This window comes from Oxyura jamaicensis, chromosome 1, assembly GCF_011077185.1.
Source record: "Oxyura jamaicensis isolate SHBP4307 breed ruddy duck chromosome 1, BPBGC_Ojam_1.0, whole genome shotgun sequence".
NCBI classification, from domain to species: domain Eukaryota; kingdom Metazoa; phylum Chordata; class Aves; order Anseriformes; family Anatidae; genus Oxyura; species Oxyura jamaicensis.
The window spans coordinates 110,610,341-110,633,713 of NC_048893.1; the positions used below are offsets into that span (position 1 = coordinate 110,610,341).

The window sequence follows — 23,373 nt, forward strand, 5'->3', positions numbered from 1 at the left end:
TATGGCTGTTCTGTTGACTTTAACGAACACCAAAACCCATAACCTGTTCTTGGGAAGGTTAATTCTTGCTGAAATGGCTTTCCCATCTAGTTCCTGCCTTGCCAGTTTACATGAACCTTTAAGATGTAGTATTACAAACATTTTAATGTCTTTCTCAGCATGAAACTGTATCTTCACAAATACATCTCGTGATGTTTATACGTCTATGTTGATCAGGTGACAATAGTAACCCGCCTATTTAAAGCCTGTCTCCCTTGGAATGGTAACTTGCATCATGAGGAATCATATCCTGAAGGCACAAGGTCCACAACATAGACTTTTATGTTGTTTCTCCCTTATTGGGGAATCTGCCCTCTGAATGGATGGGTCTGCAACAACACAGTGATGCTGTTCGTCATCTAAGCCATTCCTTTTTCACCTCAAAGCTGAAACATCTTTAAGTCTAATACAAGGAAAGATGGTAAAATGCCAAGAATAAGCTTGTTCTTAAGCTAAAACCTCTGACTGATCTTTCTTGGTGCTGTATTTTACATACATAGCAAAGGTTAAATAAGGCCCCGTTTTTCTAATCCACTGCAGTGGAGGTAGGAGTCAACTGCAAAGCACTAGCTTCTACTGTAAGCGTTCCTGCTGTACAAACTCATTCCCAGTCTGACCAAAATACATGTGGTATTATTTAGTCTCTCTTATTTCAGTCATCTTGCAATATTCATCCCATGCCACTACGGTGCATTGTTGTAGCACCATTTATTATACTTTCAAAGACATTATTCGGTGTTATATCACACTACCCTACCCTCCCCCACCATCTCTATACATTGTGTGGAACAGGAATAAGTTTAAGAAGTTGTTAAAAGACTCTAGAACAAGAGTTGCGTTATGAAATAAGCAGTGAAATTTATTACAGATTTCTACAAGCTGTAGAAATATCCAAAAACCATTCTTTCAATTGGGCTGACAAAACTGGGTGGCTGTTGAAGTCAGAAAGATACTTGATGAGGCTCTTTAGATAGGTACATCCACACAGTCTATTGTAAGATGAGCACAGTCTTTGGAAAGATCTATAGCCTGAAAGCCCAAGAACTATCTTCAGGGAGAAGGAAGTGCTGTTTTCTCAGTTAAAAAAGAAAGATAAAGTTTCACTTGGTCTCTGAAAAAAATTCATCCTTTTTCAATAAATCCTTTAAGTGATTCTTCCTCTGGCTATTTACATCCTGCAGAGCTTCAGGGGGAAGTTCTCTGTGATAAGATGATCATCATGCAGAAGGACAACAATGTTGACTTCAAATTCTGAGGGAAGGGGAAAAAAATAGAGTTCCATTTAGTAATCCCGTAACCTGCACCATCAGTAGGGTCAGAGCAGACAGTTCCTGCTCTCAGATGATCACTTCACCAGACTCTCCTGAGCTATTTCAATACTCTAAATTTTTCTGGGGCCAAGTAATAGGGGAAGGCAGGGCTGAACAAGCTGCTCCAGACATACCTAGACACCAGCACCAGAGACCTTGGGTCATTCCCCAAGAACGCTGGCTTGTTCTCATCTTTGGAATTCCTCTCGATTCAGTTCCATGTCCCTGAGAAACTACATGTGTTGACCAGGAGACTGTATGTCAAAGTTCAGACATCTGCTAAAATGGACTTTGGTGTGAGACACCTTTCCCAGAACAATATTTATTGTTTAAAAGCATGTTAAGTGGAAGAGTTAGGGAACAGACTCCTGTCCACGCTGTCAGCATGTAACAGAAGATTCTCAGGCATTACAGAAAATGAAATTGAACACCGAAAGACAACATACCTGCAACCTATGAAAAAAAATCTCAAAAAAATCTCTACTCTTTAAATATTATATTGTATTGTTCAGACACGAAATCGGTATCAGATCTATAAAGAATTATAAGTGGAGACAATTCAAAGACTGTTAATGAGTGATGGAAATCAGAGAGAGAACTAAACCGAAAATAACTCTTTCATTTATGAAAAGTTTTAATATAGATATGAAGATGCTCAAGAAATAGGTACTACGTTAACAGTAGCCATTTGTCACTGTACATTACTATTTAATTGCTAAAGATAGCAAAAGTAGACTACAGTATTATTTTGGGAATAGTCACTGTACGTATCAGGTGCAAAAATGCTCTTGGGGGAACAGATAAGCAGGTAGTCAAAGCTGCAAGTTCACCTGTGCACATTTGTGCAGGATGCACAGCAGAAAATGAAGAGGAGCTTCAGTTGGGAAGGATCCTAAAAGTAGGGACTTACACTGTAGGGACAGCTACTACTATAGCAGCAGCTTCAGCCTGATGCAATGCAATACAAAAAGGAGAACCAACATACTCCAGTAAGATGAAGGGAGGCAGAACAGGCTGGCAAGCAGAACTTCTGAAGTACTTGTTTGAACAAATGAGAAGAATCCTAAATGTTATGCGTTTGTTAATGAAAATGTTGGATTTATGACAGAGTAAGCAGGAAGAAGTGGCCCACGTAGATCAAGAAAGCAAAGTCTGCCTCACTGCTTCTATTTGAGTCTGTGCAATAGGAGAATGGGAATCAAAAAAAGAGAAAGGCCGTGGAAAGAGGGATTCTCACTGGTGATAAAAAGAAGGAAGTGAGCAGCTTGTTAATTTATTTTTGGGGTATTACTCAAATGCTGAATAACACCTGACTTTTTGGCAGAAAAAAAATACTTGCTGCTCCTGTGTTTCTTCTGTCCCTATACCATGTAATTCTGTTAGTCAGAACTAGCATAATAGTTTCAAAACTGATTTTAATTGGAAGCATTTGGTCTCCATTTTCTCAACCTATATGAAATGCAGCACACTACAATCCCGGTCATGGGGCCTCTACGGCAAAAGAGATGTCCTTGGTTTGCTTCCACAGCGTTTCATCCACTGTGCAAGTTTTACCTGCCAGAAGCTGAAGTGAAACTAAAAGCATTTCTAATGGAAGATGTAAATGCAGCACAAAATCCTATCCACTTACCAACTTTGAAGTTTGTTGTTTCCAGCGTGGGGCAGGTGAACAACCTGGGGAACACCATGTATATAGGAATGGGAAGGCCCCTGCAGACATCCCCATCAGCGATCTGAATGTTCTGTATCTCTGTGGCATCTCTGGCGTAGCCTTCCGCACACCCTGGTGAAAGCAGGGAATTTAGAGGGAGAGGAAGGGAAGGGAGGGCAAGAAGGCAAAGCGGTGTCCAAAATTCGAACGTGAAGATTTACCGAGGAAGGTGACGGGGGGATGTCCACGGACAAACACCACAGATAATGGAATGGGATGTGACCTTTTACCCTTTAACCTGTGAGTTTCCACATTAGCACTGCAAATTAAGGGTCACAGAGATTTAATTTAACTTAACGTTTGGGCTGTGCCACCTGAAGTGCAAAACAGTTTTTTGCCAGTGTTTTCAATCTTCTCAATTGTATGGCTTCTGACAGTCTTGCATATTTAGGGTGAAAGTGCAGGTGGTAATTGCTGCAGTCTGTACACATGCTGTTTACAGAGAAACTTACCACAGGTTTCCACACGTACTAACTGCAGCTCAATACTTTTCACTGCAGCTTCTGCATTCTCCACAACCAGCTCCCCTGTTAGCGGCTGTGTAATGACACAGTTTGTAGAGCTGAGCTGGCCTCTGATGAGAAATTTTGGAAGTGAAGCTCTCTGAGAAGATGGGGGGGAAACAAAACAAAACTGTAAGAGCAGACCAGGAAAACAACTCCTTGTCTTTCTGTCTGTAAGGTAGTTATCAAAATATGTAGGGAAGCCCAAGAAGCTGCAAAATTAAGAACTAAAAAAATAAAAAAATCAGAAATGCCTCAAGCACTTGGTTAATTTAACTCTTTAAATATGCACCCTTATGGATATGCCTTATGGTATGTCCTACTGCCCTCCCCCTGGCATGCACCCCTACTCATTCCATCCACAGGAGCATTTTTCCTGGGATGAGCTGACGAAACTTGGCTTTACCCAGAAATCAGGAAATACGTAAAGGAGGCAAACTGGCCGGCATTACCAAGATGGTTCAGTCGTGTCACTTCACTGTGCTCTCAAGAACTGCATTCTCGGCCCGTTTCATTACAGATTATAAAATACAGTCTCTGGTTTCAGTAATTTTCCCCACCTTTTAAATTTCTCTCTCAGTGCCACTATTGAGAGAGAAGACAGGCATTTAAAATGTTCATTTAACACAAGATGTGTCATACTGCTGTGTATCAAGACACCAACTAAGAGACTGGACAGTCAGTAAGGAGCTTCACTTCAATACAGGATCACGCTGAACTTTCAACATTCACTCAACAGCAAGCACATTTCCTACTTTTTATGAAATGAGTTGTAACAGCTGATTGAGGATGACAGTCTAGAAACCAGTTTGCATACCGGAACGAAGTGGGTTTCTGCCCCCTTTTGCCCCCTGTTTTTGCCAGCAGGCATCACAGACATTCTCTGCCAGCCCAGAAACTCCTCACATGCCAGAAGCTCCTATTACACTTCGGGTTCTGGCAGGAAGCATACTGAAACAGTCATGTACTCTACCCACATCTTCAGCTCGTACCTCACCATCCAGTTTTCTTCAATCCCTTTCATCATGCTGCTCTAACCTTCCTCTTCTTTTGCAAGTGTTATCCTCTCCCTCCTTCATTTGTTGTTACTGACATCTTTGATGTTCACCCCTACCTTCCAACCATCTGTTTACACTTGTTTGTGGTGTCCTTGCCCATGTAACTGATTTTCCCTTCTTCCAAAGCAACTCTCTTGTCAAAAACCTTTTTTCTCCCAATCTTTTGCTTCTTAGTCCAGGCTGCTTCATGTGTTTAGTAAACTTGACCTCATCTGCGTATTATCTCCCAACGGAAATAGAAATTACATCCCTGACAAAACCTCTATAAAGTACAATGTATTAGTAAAATGCCATCTTATTGTACAATCCCTAGCAGGTTCTTCTCATCACTAGTATTAGTAAAAGTAGACTTACTTCCCTGCCTAACGGGGAGGTCATATAACCATCCCCTGATCATTCCTGAGTAGTCAGGATGCTCAGAGACAGAGATAAAAGGAATTCGCAAAACAAGAACTCAAGGCCATTTTCTACAATCCTAATCTACAAGATTTAACATAAATAAATAAATGTGTATTTTCCCTAAAGCTTTACTACTTTTCTCAGTACCCACCCTTCGTATTTTATCCTAAGCTAGCTTTACATCTACCTCTCAGTGGCAGCCACTAAAAAAAACCAAGAGGCTACAGGCACAAATTGAAATACAAGAAGTTACATTTAAACACTGAAAGAAAAGTTAACTGAGGGTGGCCAAACCCTGTAACAGGTTACCCAGAGTGGTTGCACATCTCCATCCTCTGAGATACTGAAAAGATGACTGACATCACCCCAAGCAACCTGCTCTAGATGACTGCTCTCAGCACAGGGGCTGAAATAACCCATCTCCAGAAGTCCCTTCCAACTGCAGCCATTCTGTGAGTATGCAGAATAACGTCAACGATGGCATGACACAAGAGCTGATCGAGAGGTCTGCTTTGAGAAACAACTGGAAAAATAGGTCGAAATTCAAAAGTCTGAATTAAGATCAATGGAAGACAAACTGGGGATGCTGAAGGGAGAGCTATAGCAGGAAAGTACTCTTGTTAACAAAAAGAGCACAACAAAAATATCTGGAAAGACAGAACACAGGTTTCAGTGAACAAATGGAAAACCATATTCAGAAAGCTACCTGACTAAGGCAGCTACCACTGTTCATGCTGGCTTCCCAAAGCCACATAGTGCTATAAAAAAAAAAAAAAAGACGATATAAAAATACACCTTTTTTAAAGGATCTTACTACAGACTTTTTTCTCTTGCTTCACTGCCATCTTTCACTCAGAAAGATGGGAAAAAAAATGAACCATTTCTGAATTCCACCTTACTTTAATCACCACTATCAGGAGAGAACAGGCAAAATCACTTTATAGGAAAGAAAAAGAGTTGATGATGCACAAAGTATTTATTCATTCTTCTCTTGTTCTCATTCAGAATCACGCAAGCATTTACATTAAAAACAAAACCAAACAAAACCAAAAACTTACCTCTTTAACATTCTGCAGAGTTTCAGGAGTAATTGTGAAGTCTACAGGGCTTGGCGTCAGTTTCCCTTTCTGTGACTGTAATTAAAACAGTTAAACTGCACACTGATTTACAACGCACAATCACACTCTAAACACTAAAAAAATACAATGAAGTCAAACATCCATCCACTGTGTTAATTTTCAGGATTGTCTTCATACTGCGAGTGTGTATCTGTAGAACAGAAGACTGAGATTTCCTACCTTATTAACTAATAATAAGATTTGTCTAAACGAATCACAACGCATTACTAAGCTGAGCTGCAGAAACAGAACTCTCAAATTTGGGCTGCTTCGTGTTCGCCTTTGCAATAAATCACAGCACACTTCCCATTTGTGAGTTTTTGGCATAAGCTCTGCCTGCACTGAAATAAAACAAAACAAAAGCGAGCGTCTGACTACTCTAAACCAGCTGGAAAAGAAAAACATGCTACCAATCTTCTGAAACGTAAGAGATGCTATAAAAAAAATTAAATTTCACATTTCTGTATTTACAAATAATTACATTTTTTATGACATGTCTAATGTTTCCTGCCATTATCAATACTTAGCCAATTTGGGCAGGGGAGAGGAGTGAATTTTAAGTGAACTTGCTCTATTACTCCAAATACGTTTTATGAACTCTCTCTCCCTCTTGCAGTCTCAGAGCGCTCTGAACTCCTTCTGTTGTCCTTCCAATAACAGCTCAGCTCTGGTAAGCCATCCTCATATTACTAGGAGATCCTCAGGTGATGGAATCTAGTCTAGCATTGACTTAATGACTTAGCGTTACAGCTTCCTTAACTGTAAAATAAAATAATGGTCCGGGTTAGCTTTCCACACTAGAGGAGTAATTCTGGGGGCGCATTACTACGGTTCTTCAGTTTCTATCACAATAGGTAGTTATCACAAAACCAAGAAGTTAGTCTTATCTAAGTGGCTCAGCTGAGATGGGTCTGTACTTTTTATCAGGAAGGCAGATTTCACTTGCCATTCACAGACCTGTCTCCATCCTTATCTCAGAGAGATCCACTGTCTTTTACTTGCACATTTAGAGTAAGTGATCAGTGCAGCATCAGACTGGGAGCTGGTAGAGCACTGCAACACCAATGAGCTTAGCTTGAAGTCTTAGGATTTACCCTCACTACTCAAGAAACTGAAATAGCTTCTGCTGCCCGGCTGCAGGATGGAAGATACTAGCAAAAGGATCGACAGTTTTCCCACAAATGACAAATTCTGGCAAATAATAAGGTTAGGGGAAATGGTGCATTGAGCACGGGCAGTGAGAATTGTATGTTCAGTAAAACCTCATTAATTCACCCTGACTGCAAGATTCGTCATGATTTACTGACTTGTGATCTACGAAGTGCTGTAGTGGGAACAAGAAATAAAATCAGGAAACCGCATAATATAATTTATTCACTATTTTGACAACTGTGGCTTACTTACAGTATAATAATGGACTAATAAAAAGTAGTATATTTTAGAAATGAATGAAATCTTACCAACAGGAGACCTCTTTATAGCACCTAGCTAAATCTGCGACAAGAGTAGTACGGAACTAAAACAACATGTTTCCACCATTACTCATAAGACAGACGACAGAGCCTAACACTTTAAGTGTCCTGTTAAAGCATTCTAAGGAACAATACAAACAGTATGTTCTAGCAAATTCTGGGCAGAAAAAAAAAGAGGTATTTAATTAGGTCTGCACAGTCTGTTACTGGTATCAGGTGCTCTGAACATGTGTGGCAATATAAACTGGAAAGATTTTAAAAAAGACAGAACAGTAGGAACTTCCAACTGACAAGCAGTAAAGCATTTCTTACGAGACAAATATCCTCCTACAATGATGCCTGCACAGGAGAAAGACTGTCTCCATGTCCCTGACTGCAGCATGTGGGTATTTGTTAACCTGCATATCTCAGCATATCGCCAATCACAGGCTTACATAATACAGGTGATTAAGCTGACAAGTTTCTTATTACCAATTTGATGCAGTCCTAACCTCACTACCTTGACTCAGGGCTCTAAATCACAATTCATCATCTGAATAACAGAAATTAAGTATTGACGCTCCCCCAGCAAATTCCCATTTCTAGGACAGGCATTGCAGGTGCCCGGAACCTTTGGCTAAGAAGCGTTCAGATAACCTGAAACAGCGTTTAGAAGAATACTCTAGTATTTATCTAACCACACCATTATTTCAGAACTGAAAAGAATGAATAGGAGGATAAACTGAGTGCAAATCTTATTTGTACCATTTTCTTTAAATGAAAGCAGAGGTGTGTTGCTCTAATCAGGAACAACTAACACCCTAGGTCTTCTACTTCCTTCTGTTTTGTTACAAATGTCTTCTACTCAAACATATCACATATTACCCATTGTTTTACTTGGCTTTCTAACCTTACCTCCAAACTTCACTTAAAATGAAAAAAGAACCCACCAAAAACAGAACACCGCCACATGAAAAACTCACTCACTCTGTAAAGTTATTATACAAACCCCACGTACCAGCGAGTGGACAATGAACTCACAAGTCTTGGTTAGGTCCTTTGCCAGCAGAGAACGCCGCATATCACACCGTAGGGTATACTGCCGAGAATGGGGTGGCAAAGAAAAAGAAGAGAGCTTTACTTAAGGATGTGAGATTTCCTCCATCTAGTAACTTTTATACTTTTTTGTTGTTGTTCTTAAATACGTGCAAAATGTTGCTGTTATTAATATTGAAGGCATCATTTACAAGAGAGTAGCTGGCAATGTGTACACCAGTGACCTGGGGGGGGGGGGGGGTAAGGGGAAGGACACAAGAAGCATACAATGATTGTAGATGCTCCCAAATGAAAAATAACTTTTGTTTGTGTTTATAATCCCACCATTATTTTCAAATGTTTTCCCTATCTTCTTCCTTACATACGAGCTTATGAGATCAAGGGTCTAGTTCACTGACAGGGTAACACTCTTGTATGGCTTGAGCACCCAAACTACGCTCAGTTAAGACTGATTACTCCACTGCGTCTCACCACAAGTTGGGTAAGTGATTATCAGCAAGACATATTCACGGCCCTTCTAATTTAAAATTCAGTCTTACAATAAATTTAGCAACGGTAGCAGTTATAAGCACAGGTAATAGGGAACTGTCTTTAACCGTACAGTTCAACTTGAAAGCAGCAATGTGGAAGGTTAATTTTGCTGTTCAGTAACTTGCTGCCTACGTCCCCTCCTTTCTTCCCTACAAAGGAAACCATAAACCAGCGGTTGGAAAATAGTTACAGCCTTCATTGTATTCATACACTTCAACACCTACACCACAGTCTATCCATGTCCTTGCGAGATAAGAAATTTGTTGGGGTGGAGTATTTTAGGGTTTTATTGTGTGTGGTTTTTGGTTGGTTGGTTTTATTTTATGGTTTTGGTCATTTTTAATTCCTTCTTTAGAGATGACAAATAGGCAAAAATGGGTATGCTCAGACTGAAGGTCTCAGCTTTGTAACTTCTAGTTTTTCTTAAACAGCACGTTTAGTTCCTCAAATGAAAACATAAATAGGCAGTGTACTATTTATAGTCCTTTTTTTCCATTTCTTGATTTGGACGGAGAACAAATATAAAGTAGTGAGAAGCAAATGAACACTTCCATTTGATTTATTTGAAATTAGCAAAACATTTTAAAGCAGTTAAAGCCTAATTTGTAAGACTTAACATTCCCCAAATTTATCTATGCATCTGTTTTATGAGGTACCAGTGCACCTTAAATAACCTTGGGAAAGACCATATATTCCTCTTCAGGGACAGAGAGGGAAAAAAAGACTCAGGCTGGCTGAAATCTAATGGTCAACCTTTTAATTACAGTCTATCCTCAGCTTGCAAAGAGAAGATATGTAGATGAGAGATGGAAAGACAAAAAAAAACAAACCACCACATACACAAAAAGAAACCCAATCGAATATTCATGATTGAAGTATGTCTTAAAACACCTGATATTGTTCATAAGCAAGTTACCAGGACTATGGAAAGCAACTCAACCAGTTTTGCACCATTTTGATGTACCAACAAGAAACATCAGACGTTATCCAAGAAATCCAAGACTGATAAAAGATATGGGAAGTATTAGAAAAAACATCTGAATGTAGACAAAAGCCAAGGGACTTCTTTCCATCCTGTGTGCTGCCAGTAGTATGTAAAATTAAGGCAGTCACATAGCATGTGATGAAACAGCCTCAGGTTGTGCTGAGGGTGGCTTACAGATGTCAGGAAGAATTTCTTCACTGTAAGGGTGATGAGGCATTGGAAAGGGCTGCCCAGGGAAGTGACAGAGTCGCCATCCGTCGAGGTATTTAAGAGCCATGTACACATGGTGCTTATGGACATGGTTTAGTGGTGAACTTGGTAGTCTTCAGTGCTGGTTGGACTTGGTCTTATGGGCCTCTTCCAACTTACATTACTCTCTTGATGTAATTTGAGGTTTAAGCAATATCCTTCTGGATACAAATGATGGGAGGAATAAAGTAAACAATGGAAATACAGGGTGAACAAAAGGCTTTGAAGGCCTGACCTTCTATAAAAGATCTTGGTGCACGATGTGTGAGAACACAAGAATAAGAGGTCTAAGGCTTTGTATATGAATGGAAAAAACAAACTTTTTTATTAGTAGTTTATAGATGTTCACTAACATAAGTACGTTCAACTTGCTTGTGAATTGCCCATAACTCTGCACTGCACAAATGGAAAATTCTGATGGATACTAAAGAATTTCAGACATATTAATTCAGAGGTTACAAGTAACCTAAGGCAAAACTAGATATAGGATAGGAAATCAGAACTTTGAAAGTTGCATGCCATGTCTTCAGACAAGGCTTTCCTTGCCAAGGCTAAAAGAATATTATCTGCTTGACTATGCTAAAAAGGAATAAAACACAGGATGGAAAACAGGAACATGATTTGCTCCGTAACAATGGAAATAACAACAACAAAAGCCCCACTGAAAACATCACAACAGGCAAGACATATTCAGACTAGACAATCAGGAGTTTTATTATGGTGATAATGATAATTCAGTCAAAATATACAGTCCTCAGATAGGCACAGAACTCTTTTTTGGTTTGTAAATCCTTCCCATTACTACAAAATTATGGTACTATCTAGATGCAGCTAGTATGACTGGATTAGAGGCCAACCGTACAAACCTGTGATAACAATATTGAGAAAGTATGCTTGCAATATAAAATCTCAGTAACGTCTTCAAGCATAATAATAAGATCTTGAAGCAAAATACTAAAATTAGTAACTAAAGATGCATGTTAAGCAAGTAAATCTGAAGGCATAGTCTCACTAAAACTTATTTTAAAATCCTCATGGAAAGGAAGATCTAGGGAGACTGCAGACTGGAGCATTAGTTACAAGTATTTTGTCTGTGAACTTTCTATCACTGCTACTTCTTTGTATCCCATGAAAATAAGGTCAGGTCTTAGGAGTTTTAACAAGAAAGGAATGCCTAATTTTACAGGTCTAATCCTCCTGTTTATGCTCTTGCTTTTAGTTATTTCTGATAGGCTAACAGATTTTTGTTTGTTTCTTTTTAAAATTCCAGACTTAGTGCAGTTGAAAAAAATGGAATGTAATAACTAGCAGTGTTATACTATGTCATCAAACCTAATACCATCAGCGTGCTACAGGGAAAAAGTGTTTTACAACCCACTGATTCTTTGTCAGCACTGGTCTGAAAACTGTCATTTCATGGATCTCTTTCAAATTTTTCTTGAGGAAAAACACAAAACACTCCCCAGTAAGAAGTAATGATTAATACAACATTTACATTCAAAGATGGCTGAAAAGTAGACTTTCCCTCAAAATAACAACCCATTTATGGTGTGACAATCTTTAACCAAACAAGGTCAAATTTCAGAATTGTTTTTCCACAAGATTCTGTTAAGACCATGTTGTATGTAACAGTTTTGGGCAGGAAATGTTACTACCCATCTCTACAGGAAAGCAAACAACTCATGTTTTTTTAAGATGCTACAAACTCTCAACACTGATTTGAGACTTCCTTATGAAATTACTCGGACACGTGGGCTTTTTTGAATAATAATAAAAAAAACACCAGACAGCAGTGCAGCTTTTCCATGAAGGGAACAGATCTAGTGTGTCTACAACATCAAGGAGGTTAATTGGTTATGTTACAATAGTTCTGACTTAAGGTACTTCAGGCAAGACATCTCGTTACTGTTCTGTTAATGTCATATTTCTTTAAAGGATTACTCCATATGGAAGGCCTGAAACTATAAGTGATGGAAAGATTTCTTCCAGTTAGAGGATGCTTCTTAAAAATGAATGCAGGAAAACACACTCTGAACTTTAAGTAGCTTTGTTGCTGTTGGATTTATGCCTGTGTCTTAAGATGTATCTGGTAAGTCAGATAGTAAAAATGAAGTATGCTAAGTATTATTAGCAGTAATTTGTTGGTCTCCTATACTAACAAAGCCTCACTGATACTAGATAAATGGTACACACATTTATTTTGGGGTATGCACTGCAGATTGTTTATGTAATAGGAGATGCAGCTTCTTTCACCAAAATAATTTTAAAAAAAGATCCGAACTAGATGCAAATATCACCCTGAATGTATTTTTATATTTTATCTGTAAAAGAACATTATGAGATTTAACAAGCATAGCAAATATATTTTATACTTTCTCAACCCAAAACCCCAGTATGCTCTTAATTCTCTCTTGTACATCCCATATTACATCCGATCAGTTTCATTACCACTGCCTATCTCCAGTACAAGGCTTAAACTTGCTGAAAAGGGGACAGTCTTTGCAGCAATTTATAGCAGACATTATACTGACAGAATTTCAAGATCTCAAGATGTTTTGTTAAAAGTGGCAAACAAGTATTAGCACCTGCGGGAAGTTCTGAATCTTAGAAACTCTATCTGAAACAGGCAGCAAGAAACTACCTACAAATACTTGAAGTTTAACATGCTTGATGTTTTTTAATGTTAAGTTACATCTAAAAAATGTCTAGCACACATCACAAGAACACTGCAGCAATAAGAAGAAGCTTAAAAGCAGTACTTACTTCAAAGAATCTCTAACCTTTTGCTCATTCTTCAAATTGATAGAAGCAAACATATATAAAGACTAGCACTATGAAAATAAAACTACCAGAAAACTTCAGTCTCAGCTTCCATGAAACAAGAGATACTGCAGGTAACAAAAGCTCAGATTTTCTTTACAGGTATGACCGCCTTACCTGAATATTAACAAAGACACCATGATACGTCTCATACAGAACTTTGTTGCCCTTCACATGCAATGGAAATTCAAAAGGAATTTCTGTCTTGCCACTGGGAAGTTTCCCTGGTTTTACCATTTCAATAGTGCTGTTAATAATTTGAATAGGCTGCAAAAATAAATATTAAGATTTAGTTTGAAGCACAATGACAGTTCCATCATTTCAAAATGAACCAACAACACTACTGAACTCTAACCGACTTCCTGAATTTCCCCAAATAGAGGTATTTCTTCCTGATATGCAGCTCTCCAGTCTTACAAGGAATAGAAATATTATGAATGCTTTGCAGAGGAAAACAGTTTATGATCTATTTTATGGTTGTATCAAATTAACAGCTAAACATATTCAGAGAGTTAAACAGCAGAGTCGCAAGTGCCCTGGAAAGCAAAGTTTCATTTTCTAAATTATGTCCCTCAATAGTAGCATCAGGAATCAGCAAGTATATGTGCCAGTTGAGCAGCTATGCAATCCCCCTACCCTGCTGCCCACCTTTCCCACCAAAGATTTATATTGAGGGCTGATCTCTCACTGGAACGATGGCTAGCTGTGATTTGGCATTTGACTGAGGAATCCTCCTAATCCTCATGAAATATGCATACATAAATACAAACAGAGCAAAAGCAGCAAGACTAGTACACGAGAAGGAAACAGACTGAATATCCAGTACAGTCCTGGACTGCGATACTACAGTATTACTATTCAAGATTTTTATTTCTTGCAAGCAGTTAAAGTAGCTTGAACCTCTCATTGATAGGAGATGCAATCCATCATACTACTTTTCCATTACTTATACGCATTTGTTGAGTTTAAAACCTCCAAGAGCTGAAATCATAATTACTGTTCTGGCATTTAATGAGACAAAAGCTATACTTTCCCTAACTAGGCTTATTCCAACCTGTGCTTTTAACATGAGAAGGAGGAACGACTGCACCAAGCTAACTGTTCACTCATGCTGAAAGAAGCAGCCTAACTTGCCCTGCCATGTGGCATTACTTTCTCTTGTGCCAAACTAGACATTCATCTGGCCTATCAATAACATAATTCAATTCAAAGCAATTAACCTGATTTATCAGAAATAAACGTGCCCTCTCCTGTTCTACTACTCTAGTAAATTAAATCAACCAGAATGAGCAAAAAGAAAGCAAAAGAAGCAATGCTGAATGAAGTGAGGGGGTTAAATGAACTGAGCCCATCTTAGGGGTCATCATAACGGGAACTTTATTTGTCTAGCTCAAAATAAAGTTTGTATTTCTTTCTTAGAAGGAAGCTAGTCATTAAATGCGGAGTTCAGACTAGGAAAAGGGTACAACACAACTATAAAGAGGTATGTTCATTGTAGCTCTACTTGAAGGTTACACTTGTTTTCTCTCTGAACTTTTAATTGTATTTTCCCTCTACTAAGCTGAAATAAACAAACAATAATCTATTACTTCTACTGTTTTCCAATCATTCATGGTCAGATTATTCACACTACAAACTGTGATACAAACGAAGGCTTAAAAGACCCTACGCTTAGGCTATGCTAATTTAAGCAAACTATTTTGTAAATATAGCTGCACTGCCACTGGACATAGCCAGCCTTGCCTTCAATCAATATAGTCATGCTTGCATGGAGCCCAAGACAACCTGACCTACTGGATTCCAAAACTCACACTTCCAAACCTGGAGGGCAGTACAGAAGCCAGGTCTTCCAGGAGCTCTGCAGTCAAACAGGTTGTACACAGGATCATCCTGCACAGAGGAACCTCTGCAGGTCCTGTACCATGGCCAGCAGCACGCAACCTCAGCAGCTTCTGCAGAAACTCTTGGTATAATGACTGATCTGGCACACAACTTTGATTAAATCCTGTCACTGTATGATGTTCCTCCAATGCATCCTCCAGTAACCTTAGTATTATTATATTTCAGCCCTCAAGAAAATTCTTCTGTCTGTGCAAGTTTCTCCCCCAAAACGTCACCGTATATTGCTAGGTAATGCTAAGCATTTCTCTGCTTTCTGTCATTGGCGTACCGTGAAGTGCTATGACCATCTGAAAGCCATTAAGGAAAAAATTAAGAAAACAGAGAAAGGCTCCATGCTAAAAATATTAATCAGCATAGGTCTTACCTTGACAGAGTTATAGAAAGCTTCAAAGACACCCACACTTTTGGCACTAAGCTGCAGATTTACTGATCCTTCCATTGTTAACGAGATACCTTGGTGCTGGACTGTGTCCTTACTTGTTATGACCACAACTCCAGAAAGAATTTCCTAATGGGAGAAAAGACAACATGAGCACATTTGTTTAAAGCAATTTCTTCTATTGCTGTTACTCAAACAGCACGCTAACCAATTTTCAAACAACTCAAGAAAACTGTTCCCAGAGTACAGCCTAACCTTGTTAGAAGAGACAAATACTGATAACGAAAGCAGCGTGAGGAACAGACTGTTGTACTTCCAGTTTGTTTTCTTTAAAAATATGCTCTTCTTCCTTGCAGAAGTACTAGCCAGAGCTTTAATTGCTTTCCTAATCTTTGACAGCTTCCTGTCCAGGCAAATGAAAAATAACCTCCTAAATTCCCCTAGGTTCAGTTGGTAAAAGTTAGGTTCCATTTGCAAATTCTACGAGGAATTCTTATATGAAAAGCAGGATGGTCAGCCAAGGGGAATGGAAGAGAAGGCAGAGCTGTAAAAGGGATGTCTAAGGATAAGGTTAACCCCAACAGCGATACAGAACAGACTCACAAAGAAACAAAGAAACCACACAGTTGTTTGCCTACACAAGCCAATTTCTACTCGGCAAACAATTTCAAAGCGTGTCTGAATCCAAGGCACAAGGTGTATGAGTCAAGAGATGTGTCACTTATCCCATCAAGAAAGCAGTTGCACAAGAACACAGCATCAATTTCAAGCATTGGTTTAGAAGTTCTAATACTGAAAAAAAGATTAACTGCAGGACAGCAACGCGCAGTTCATATCACATACCCCATATTTTATCCTTCCCCTCCAATAGAGGATCCACTCCATCCACTATTCCATGTCAAACGGTCATACGTGTCTGGAAATAGCAGCAAGTGAACTGTGAACTTGAAGTTTCTAAGGGCCAACCGTCTCTTCTGCTCAGTAGTAGTGCTATCTGCACCTTCACCAGCCTTGTAAACCAGATACCAAACTTGGGACCACGCGATCCAAACAGCAGTTCAGACTGCCCACTCTGCACTCCACCAGTGACAACCAGCCTAGTTGTGCCCATAAGACAGACAGTATTTGAACATTGCAGCCTTTTGTCTTTATGGTAGGGCACGACAATACAGAGAAGGGGTCAGGTCGTTTAAGGCAGAACTGGACATCAGGCATCGCAGCGAAGGCTGACGCACTGCAAGCCTGAGAAGAGGACCTGCAGCAACTGGGAAACGCCAGGAGCAGGAGGCACAAAAGGACAGTGAAGAAAAGCTGACCTAAATACCAGACTGCTTTGCGAACAGGCTTTAATTAGTACAAGCAATTAGGTTATTGCTTTGAAAAATGAGTACTGCTGCACTGGAAGGAGCAAGGACAATCCTGAACATATGAACTGCTTCACTAAATGAAGACAGACTCCTATCACACAGCAACAACCTGTCCCAGAGCTATCACCTAGAGAGCTTCACACAAGAAGCTTGTGTGTATTTAGGGCAGAAAATAAAAGAATGGCATGAAGTTAAATATGATTTTTTCTTCTAACATCCAATAAATATACGTTCTCCTACCATCCTAGTAAATATAGAAAAGGAAAACTGCTCAAAACTATTTTCTAACTTGCAACTTTAAGAAAATAAATAAATAAATCACTTGTTTGAGAGAGAGGGGAACACCACGTTTTTTTTTTATTATTATTATTTTTATTTTTATTTTTATTTTTTAACCTAAGTTGCTTATATGCAATCAGGCTATATTTCCATTTGATTAGGGGTGGGAAAATCTGCTGTTTTTTCTCAAGAGTTACTTTTGTGTGTGTGTGTGTAAACACAGTCCTCTCTAAATACAAAGCTGTCATTATATCTGTCCTTCCACAAAGTACAAACCAAAGAACATAAACTTACCAAGATGCTCACAAACTGACAGTCAGCAGACAATTTAAGAGAAAGCTTTATTTTTGCAAAACCAAACATATAACATTTGAAAAAGTTACACGACACCATGAGGCTGTTTTCAGTCCACATCAAAAGGGATTCCCTTACCTTGAATACCACAAGACTAAAGGCCCAGGGGAAGTCACCACTGGCACTGCTCCCCACTCATTACAATGCAGTAGCTTACCGTCCGACAGTTGCTTTTGCTCACTTTCTACCCGCGCATTCACTAAGGACTCCTTCACCGCGTGCTGACAAAACTTTGCGAGATGGAATTACACAAATGATGTTCTACAAAGAATTATTTGCCTAAAGAGGGTGTCTACCCAGAGAAAGGACGAAGAATTACGTGGAGCAGAATAGTGAGGTACATACGCTACGGTGTGACCGACACGTTCCTGAGAAAAGATCATCCCAGGTTCATGGTCCCAAACAAGCATTCAGCTTTCTGTTACCAATTCCTCACCTTTCAGCTATGCATGTGAAAGTCTCGGCCAGAAAAGCCGAGACTTTCAAAGTCACAACCAGAATGAACACTTGCTTCATCTAATCCAACAGCATCATCCTTTTTTCCTGCAGTTCTTAAGGAGAGTCACTGCGTTTGGCTGGGACAATTCGGAAGGCTCTCCGATCAGTACGATGAAGCAGTGCGTAACGTAGGCCACTGAGTATCAGCTACACAGTCCTAAGCCTTGCTTAGACTTCTGACTGAGCCAGGCTGTTACTCAGCATCTTTAAGCTTGACGTAAGGATTCAAAGGATCAAAGTACACACTATACCATCCTTAAGTTGTTTGGCAAAAACTGCTTCTCGTGTTAAAATACATACTGATTCCAACCTGCCTGCTTACACTGTCAGGCCTGCTACAAATTAACGAGCTACAAAAAACCTTTTATCTAGACATGACGTACTTCCAGATTAGAACTGATCACTTTTCAGAATCACTGATATGAAATATCAGCCTAATTTGTTTTCGAATGTGAGGTAATTTTGAATAAAACAACAAAACCAAACCGAACCAAAGCACAAGGCAGGCTTGTAAGGCCACTTGAAATCCTTCATCATACTTTTTCAAGTGCTGACAGCAACAGAACACATTGTATTGAATGCCTTATAGGAACACTTAGCATTTCTCAAGTTCCTTTTGGTATTAACTGTACATACACGAGTTGAGCTTGTCATTGGCCTGGCAGAGCTGAAGTCCCCCATCAGCCGACTACCAGCACGGCGCTTCAGCTCCCTGTCAGATTCCTCTCTCCCCCTCACGGGCCTTTACTTTTAGGTCCAGAGGCACACCTTTGACAATTTTAGAACCGAAATTAAGTTCATCTAAGTCCCATTTACTAAGTATTCCTGATCACTTTCTGTCACGTCTATTACCCAGCTGACCCATCTGCAGATCTTAACTACATATTCTTCTGGATCCTTACAGAGAAACCGACTGCATTCAGCAGAAAAAGCCTGCTATGCCCAGTAAGTGAGACACTGGATGCTTTTAAAACCTCAATGATCAGCTTTACAAGTCAGTTTGTTTTTTTAGAAAGAGTAAAAGACTTCAGTATGGGCAAATTCTGACAGTATGTTTTGGACTCGCTTGTCATTAAGTTTTGGCTGACATTAGCTATGGCACCCTTCTTAGCACGCTGCATTTTTCAGCCTTTTCAGCCCACAGTTCTTTTAATTATCAGTCTTGGACTAATTGCCGCGGTTATTCCAGCCATCCTGTTCGGTTTGCCAACCGAAACGCATCATTAGTTGTGCCTGTCCCCTCTCATTCTTCGAGCATTCCAGAGTTTATTGAATGAGCCTCAGAGCCTCACAATTCTCTTATTCAATTAAAAAAAGAAAGAAAGAAAAAAAAAAGTAAAGTCTTCTGAACACAAATTCCTGTGAACTTAAACACAATTTTGCTGTAGTAAGCCTTATTTTGGTATAATAGAACTGTGCTATTAGGACCCATTTTATTGTCTTCTTGTTCTTAAATCCCCCATCCCCTAACAATCCTATTATTCTTTTTGCTCCAGGGAATGGCAAACTTCCCCCCCCTCCCCACAATTTAAGGTCACTTCTTTAAACCAGGTTTTCTGAAATTGAACTCTGGAGAAAATAAAGGTTGTTTGCTTAGTTCCTCCAATTTCTGGTGATTATAAATAGCTAATATAGCGATGGCTTACCATTTACCACAGCAAGATATTTTAACCAGCTTTCTCTCTAAAACCAGCAACACAATCACAGACTTGTACGATGCGTGACTATTTTATAAATGTTATGGTTTTGTTTCTCCCAATTAAAGAAGAACAGCTAAACATAGAAGCAAAAAGGAATTAAAAATAACAGAGTTATTGCCTTCTCGACCACCTTGCACTGAAGGAAGTTTTAGGAAGTGAAGGGACTTGGCATGGGAGATTGTTTGGGAACAATGAAAAGTGCTTGAGTTCAAGTGGATTTAGTATAACCAAGGTCACTGTACCATGATGAGAAGTCATCTGACCCAACTCAACACAACAGAGAACAGTAATTTGAAGATTATGTTACACGATTATTTCAGCACCAAGGAGAAATTTAAAAGGTCTTGGCTTTATGAGGAACCTACAGTGAAAAATACCTGTCACTCTGACCTTACAAAAAGCAAAAAATAAGGAGTTGTTCAGACTTAATTTCCCTGGCCAGCTATCCATTTTTGACACACCCTTTCTTCTCCACTCACCAGCCTTCTGATACCTACCTTGAACAATATCTTCCCCTAACAAGAATCAAAAGAGTTCTGCAATAACATTAAAGGTAAGTTGGTAAACTTTAGTAGTACCTCCCTAGAAGTTTATATTAAAAACTCCCACACCTTCAGGGCCTCAATGAGATCCGCCGAACAATTACTTGTTAAACATGTGTCCCTCTCACATCTATTTTCCCTCACCTTCACCTCTTGGTGGCAATAAAGCAGTACAGAAAATACTCTCAACAGATTTGGCACTTGCTGGCTGACATACAGACAACAGATCCAGAGATGCCAATCAGTAAAAATCCCCGAATCTTTCACCTGAATATTCCTGAATATTTTCTGAATCCCTGAGTATTTCACCTCACAAGATACAAAGCCAGAACTTGAACAGAAGAATCAGCAGACACTGTCATTACCAGATCTTTGGTCTGTTATCACCTAAAAGTGCAGGCTGAGATTCTTCATACTGCGCTTCATCCACCCAACTTTGTTTTGTTCATCCAGTTTCCTGCTCCACTACATCTGATCTCCATTCCGTAGGCTACCCGTTGCTTCTTGAAAGAAGAAACAGATTGTGTTAGGCAGCACATGGCCGATTCTTGCACAATGAAGGGAAAACCTACAGGCTAGATTATATCACTTACTTTCACATAACCAACCTGTGGAGATGATAGAGAAGGCAATTATACGCTATCACATGCCTACGCCATTTAGATTGCTGTTAAAGCCAAAATGACCGTCAGCATAAATACTGCTGGGTGCTTTTATAATTTATTAAATTAAAAAGACTAGAATATTTTAGCTACTACATGTCAACTCCCTAAGCAAATGCTTCATACCTACTTAGGAGTGCAAGACAATCTTCCTTGTATTATAAGTAGTCTGCTACACACCTTTATATTTATAATTGCCTTTATAAATCACACAAGAATTAACATAAGGCACATTAAAGGTACCTTAACTATCCCTCCGCTTAATTGCACAGAACAGTTTCCTGCACGGACCAACCTTGTCACACTTAGGCAAAGCTATCCTATAGACTCCCTAGATCTCAAAGTTAAGATGTCTCTCTACTGTCACCTTTTCCTTCACATCCAGCACAAGTCCATTCAGATACTGATTATCAAACATACTCTGTTCTACTCTATTTGAGAAGAAGAAGAACATAAGAAAAACAAAAAGAAATATCTGAGCCAACCAATATATTTTTTTTTTTAAAAAAAAAAAAAAAAAAAAAAAGACTCACTCCAACCAAATGCCATTTCCCCAACCTGGCTCGCTGGCCAAGACAGGCAGCAGAAGGTGAATGACTGTAGAAGTGAGTTGCACCATGAAGTTATGCTGAATTAATCCCAGTCTTACACAAATTATGACTTAGAAAGCTCTCAACAATGTTTTAGCAATGTTTTGTGCTGTTATTTTGTCATAGGCATAACAAAAAGGCTGCTGAATCACTGCACAATTTAGATATCACGTTCTTTTGTGTCCAAGTGACTGCACTTGGGTGCAAACTTTAAATGGGTTTGGACAACCAAAGATCAGGTCAAGCCACAGGTCAAGCCACAGTATCCCTGTTGCTTCCAGAAGAATAGCTAGAATATATATTTGGATGAACTATGAACTTTACTACAGGAATCCCTTCATTTTCAAGTAGCACTGATGAAAGTGTATTTGGGGATGAAAGCTGACATAGACTAAAGGTATTATTAGCATAGCTGATGGCAGTGAAGTGCACAACCATCAGTAAATTTCTACAAAAAACAAAGCTGCACATACTCCGTGCCCCGTTAAAGGGAGATTTGTAACTCCTTTCTGTGCCTTCGAAACTTCCATCAAAAATTCATGCTGTACTTCTCTTTCTTCACTGTGGTTTCACAGCACTCAGATATCCAAACTTCAGACCTAGTTAATGAAGTAAAATTATAAACCTTTTCACGTGGAAGTGACAGATTAACTAACTATAAAAATCTTAATTTCAGCTTGAAGACAGAAGAAACATCCTTTTCTTGTATTAAAAAATTAGATCCTGTTCAGAATGATACAAAGCAAGCCAAGTAGAGCAACTGAAGGCGAACACACCACTACAGTACCGAAACAAAAGGATTAAGATCGTTCTAATGACATGCAAGGGCAAGATGATGCCGGAGAGATTCCGAGGGCTGCATTTACCACCGTGACGCCACGCCTGAAGGGCTGTGTTGTTCACATGCTGGTAACTTCGCTGGCTGTGAATGCCTCCTCTCGTCATTTGATGATGGCAGAACTGACTTTCCATAGCCTTCCACTCCAGTCTGATTAAAGCAGTTTCCCAGCATTGAGAACACGCAATACATCGAGCCGTGCTTTATACTTACACACCGCGACAGCCCAGCTTGTGGCACGGGGGGAAAGGATTGGGGGTGCAGTAAGAGCGAACGGCTGGACCGCCACAAATAAAAGAAGTGAGCTGGAAACCCCTGATTAGCAGTATTTTATTTCTGGAAACGGTGAGCAAACATGAGCCAGCGGTTATTTATTCACTACCCGAGGCGAACGAGATGGAAAAAGGGAAGGAAGAGCCCCCGCGCTCCTTCAAGGGGCTGCAGGAGGGGAACTCCGCGAAGCCGCTGCATCGCGACCAACAGCTGGGCCAGCGGGGGAAAAAAAAAAACGGGAAACGAGGAAAAAATAAAAAGTCGGAAAAACAAAGAAATGGGAAAATAAATTAAGAAAACAGAAAAAAAAAATCAGAAAATAAACACCAAAAAAAAAAATCAGGAAAAAAATACGAAAACGGGAAAAAATACATAAAAAATCAGGAAAAAAAAAAAAAAAAAGGGAATAAACGGGAAGAGGCGGTGGGGGGCGGCGGCACTCACCCCGCAGCGGTACACCTTGTTGGCCCGCTTGATCTTGATGTCCAGCGCCGTGCCCATGGCGGCCGCCGCTCCCCCCTCCCTCCCCCCCCAGCAGCTCCCGCCACCTGCTTCCGCCTGCGGGGCGGGGCGCGGCCCATCCGGGTCCCCCGTGACGTCACTGCTCAGCCCCCCTCCCCCCCGACCGCTTCCCGGTAGCCAGGGTAACGGGGCGGGGCGGGCAGCTCGTGACGTAGGGTGATGGGGGGAAGGTTTGCCGGCGGAGCACGAGCAGAGCGCATGCGCAGAGCGCTAACGGTCGGGGCAAGCGCGGAGGGG

General features: G+C 39.9%; 1 protein-coding gene across 1 annotated transcript; it reads right to left on the reverse strand.

Annotated features, from left to right (window-relative positions):
- Positions 1–732: 732 nt before the first annotated feature.
- Positions 733–23,169, reverse strand: VPS26C (VPS26 endosomal protein sorting factor C). Its single transcript, XM_035315757.1, has 8 exons — positions 23,059–23,169; positions 15,497–15,640; positions 13,348–13,497; positions 8,608–8,688; positions 6,079–6,153; positions 3,513–3,663; positions 2,980–3,132; positions 733–1,290 (listed from the first exon to the last, which is right to left on the reverse strand). The coding sequence occupies exons 1-8, from the start codon at positions 23,113–23,115 to the stop codon at positions 1,208–1,210; spliced, it is 894 nt and encodes a 297-aa protein (XP_035171648.1). The 5' UTR covers positions 23,116–23,169; the 3' UTR covers positions 733–1,207.
- Between the last annotated feature and the right edge of the window lie 204 nt (positions 23,170–23,373).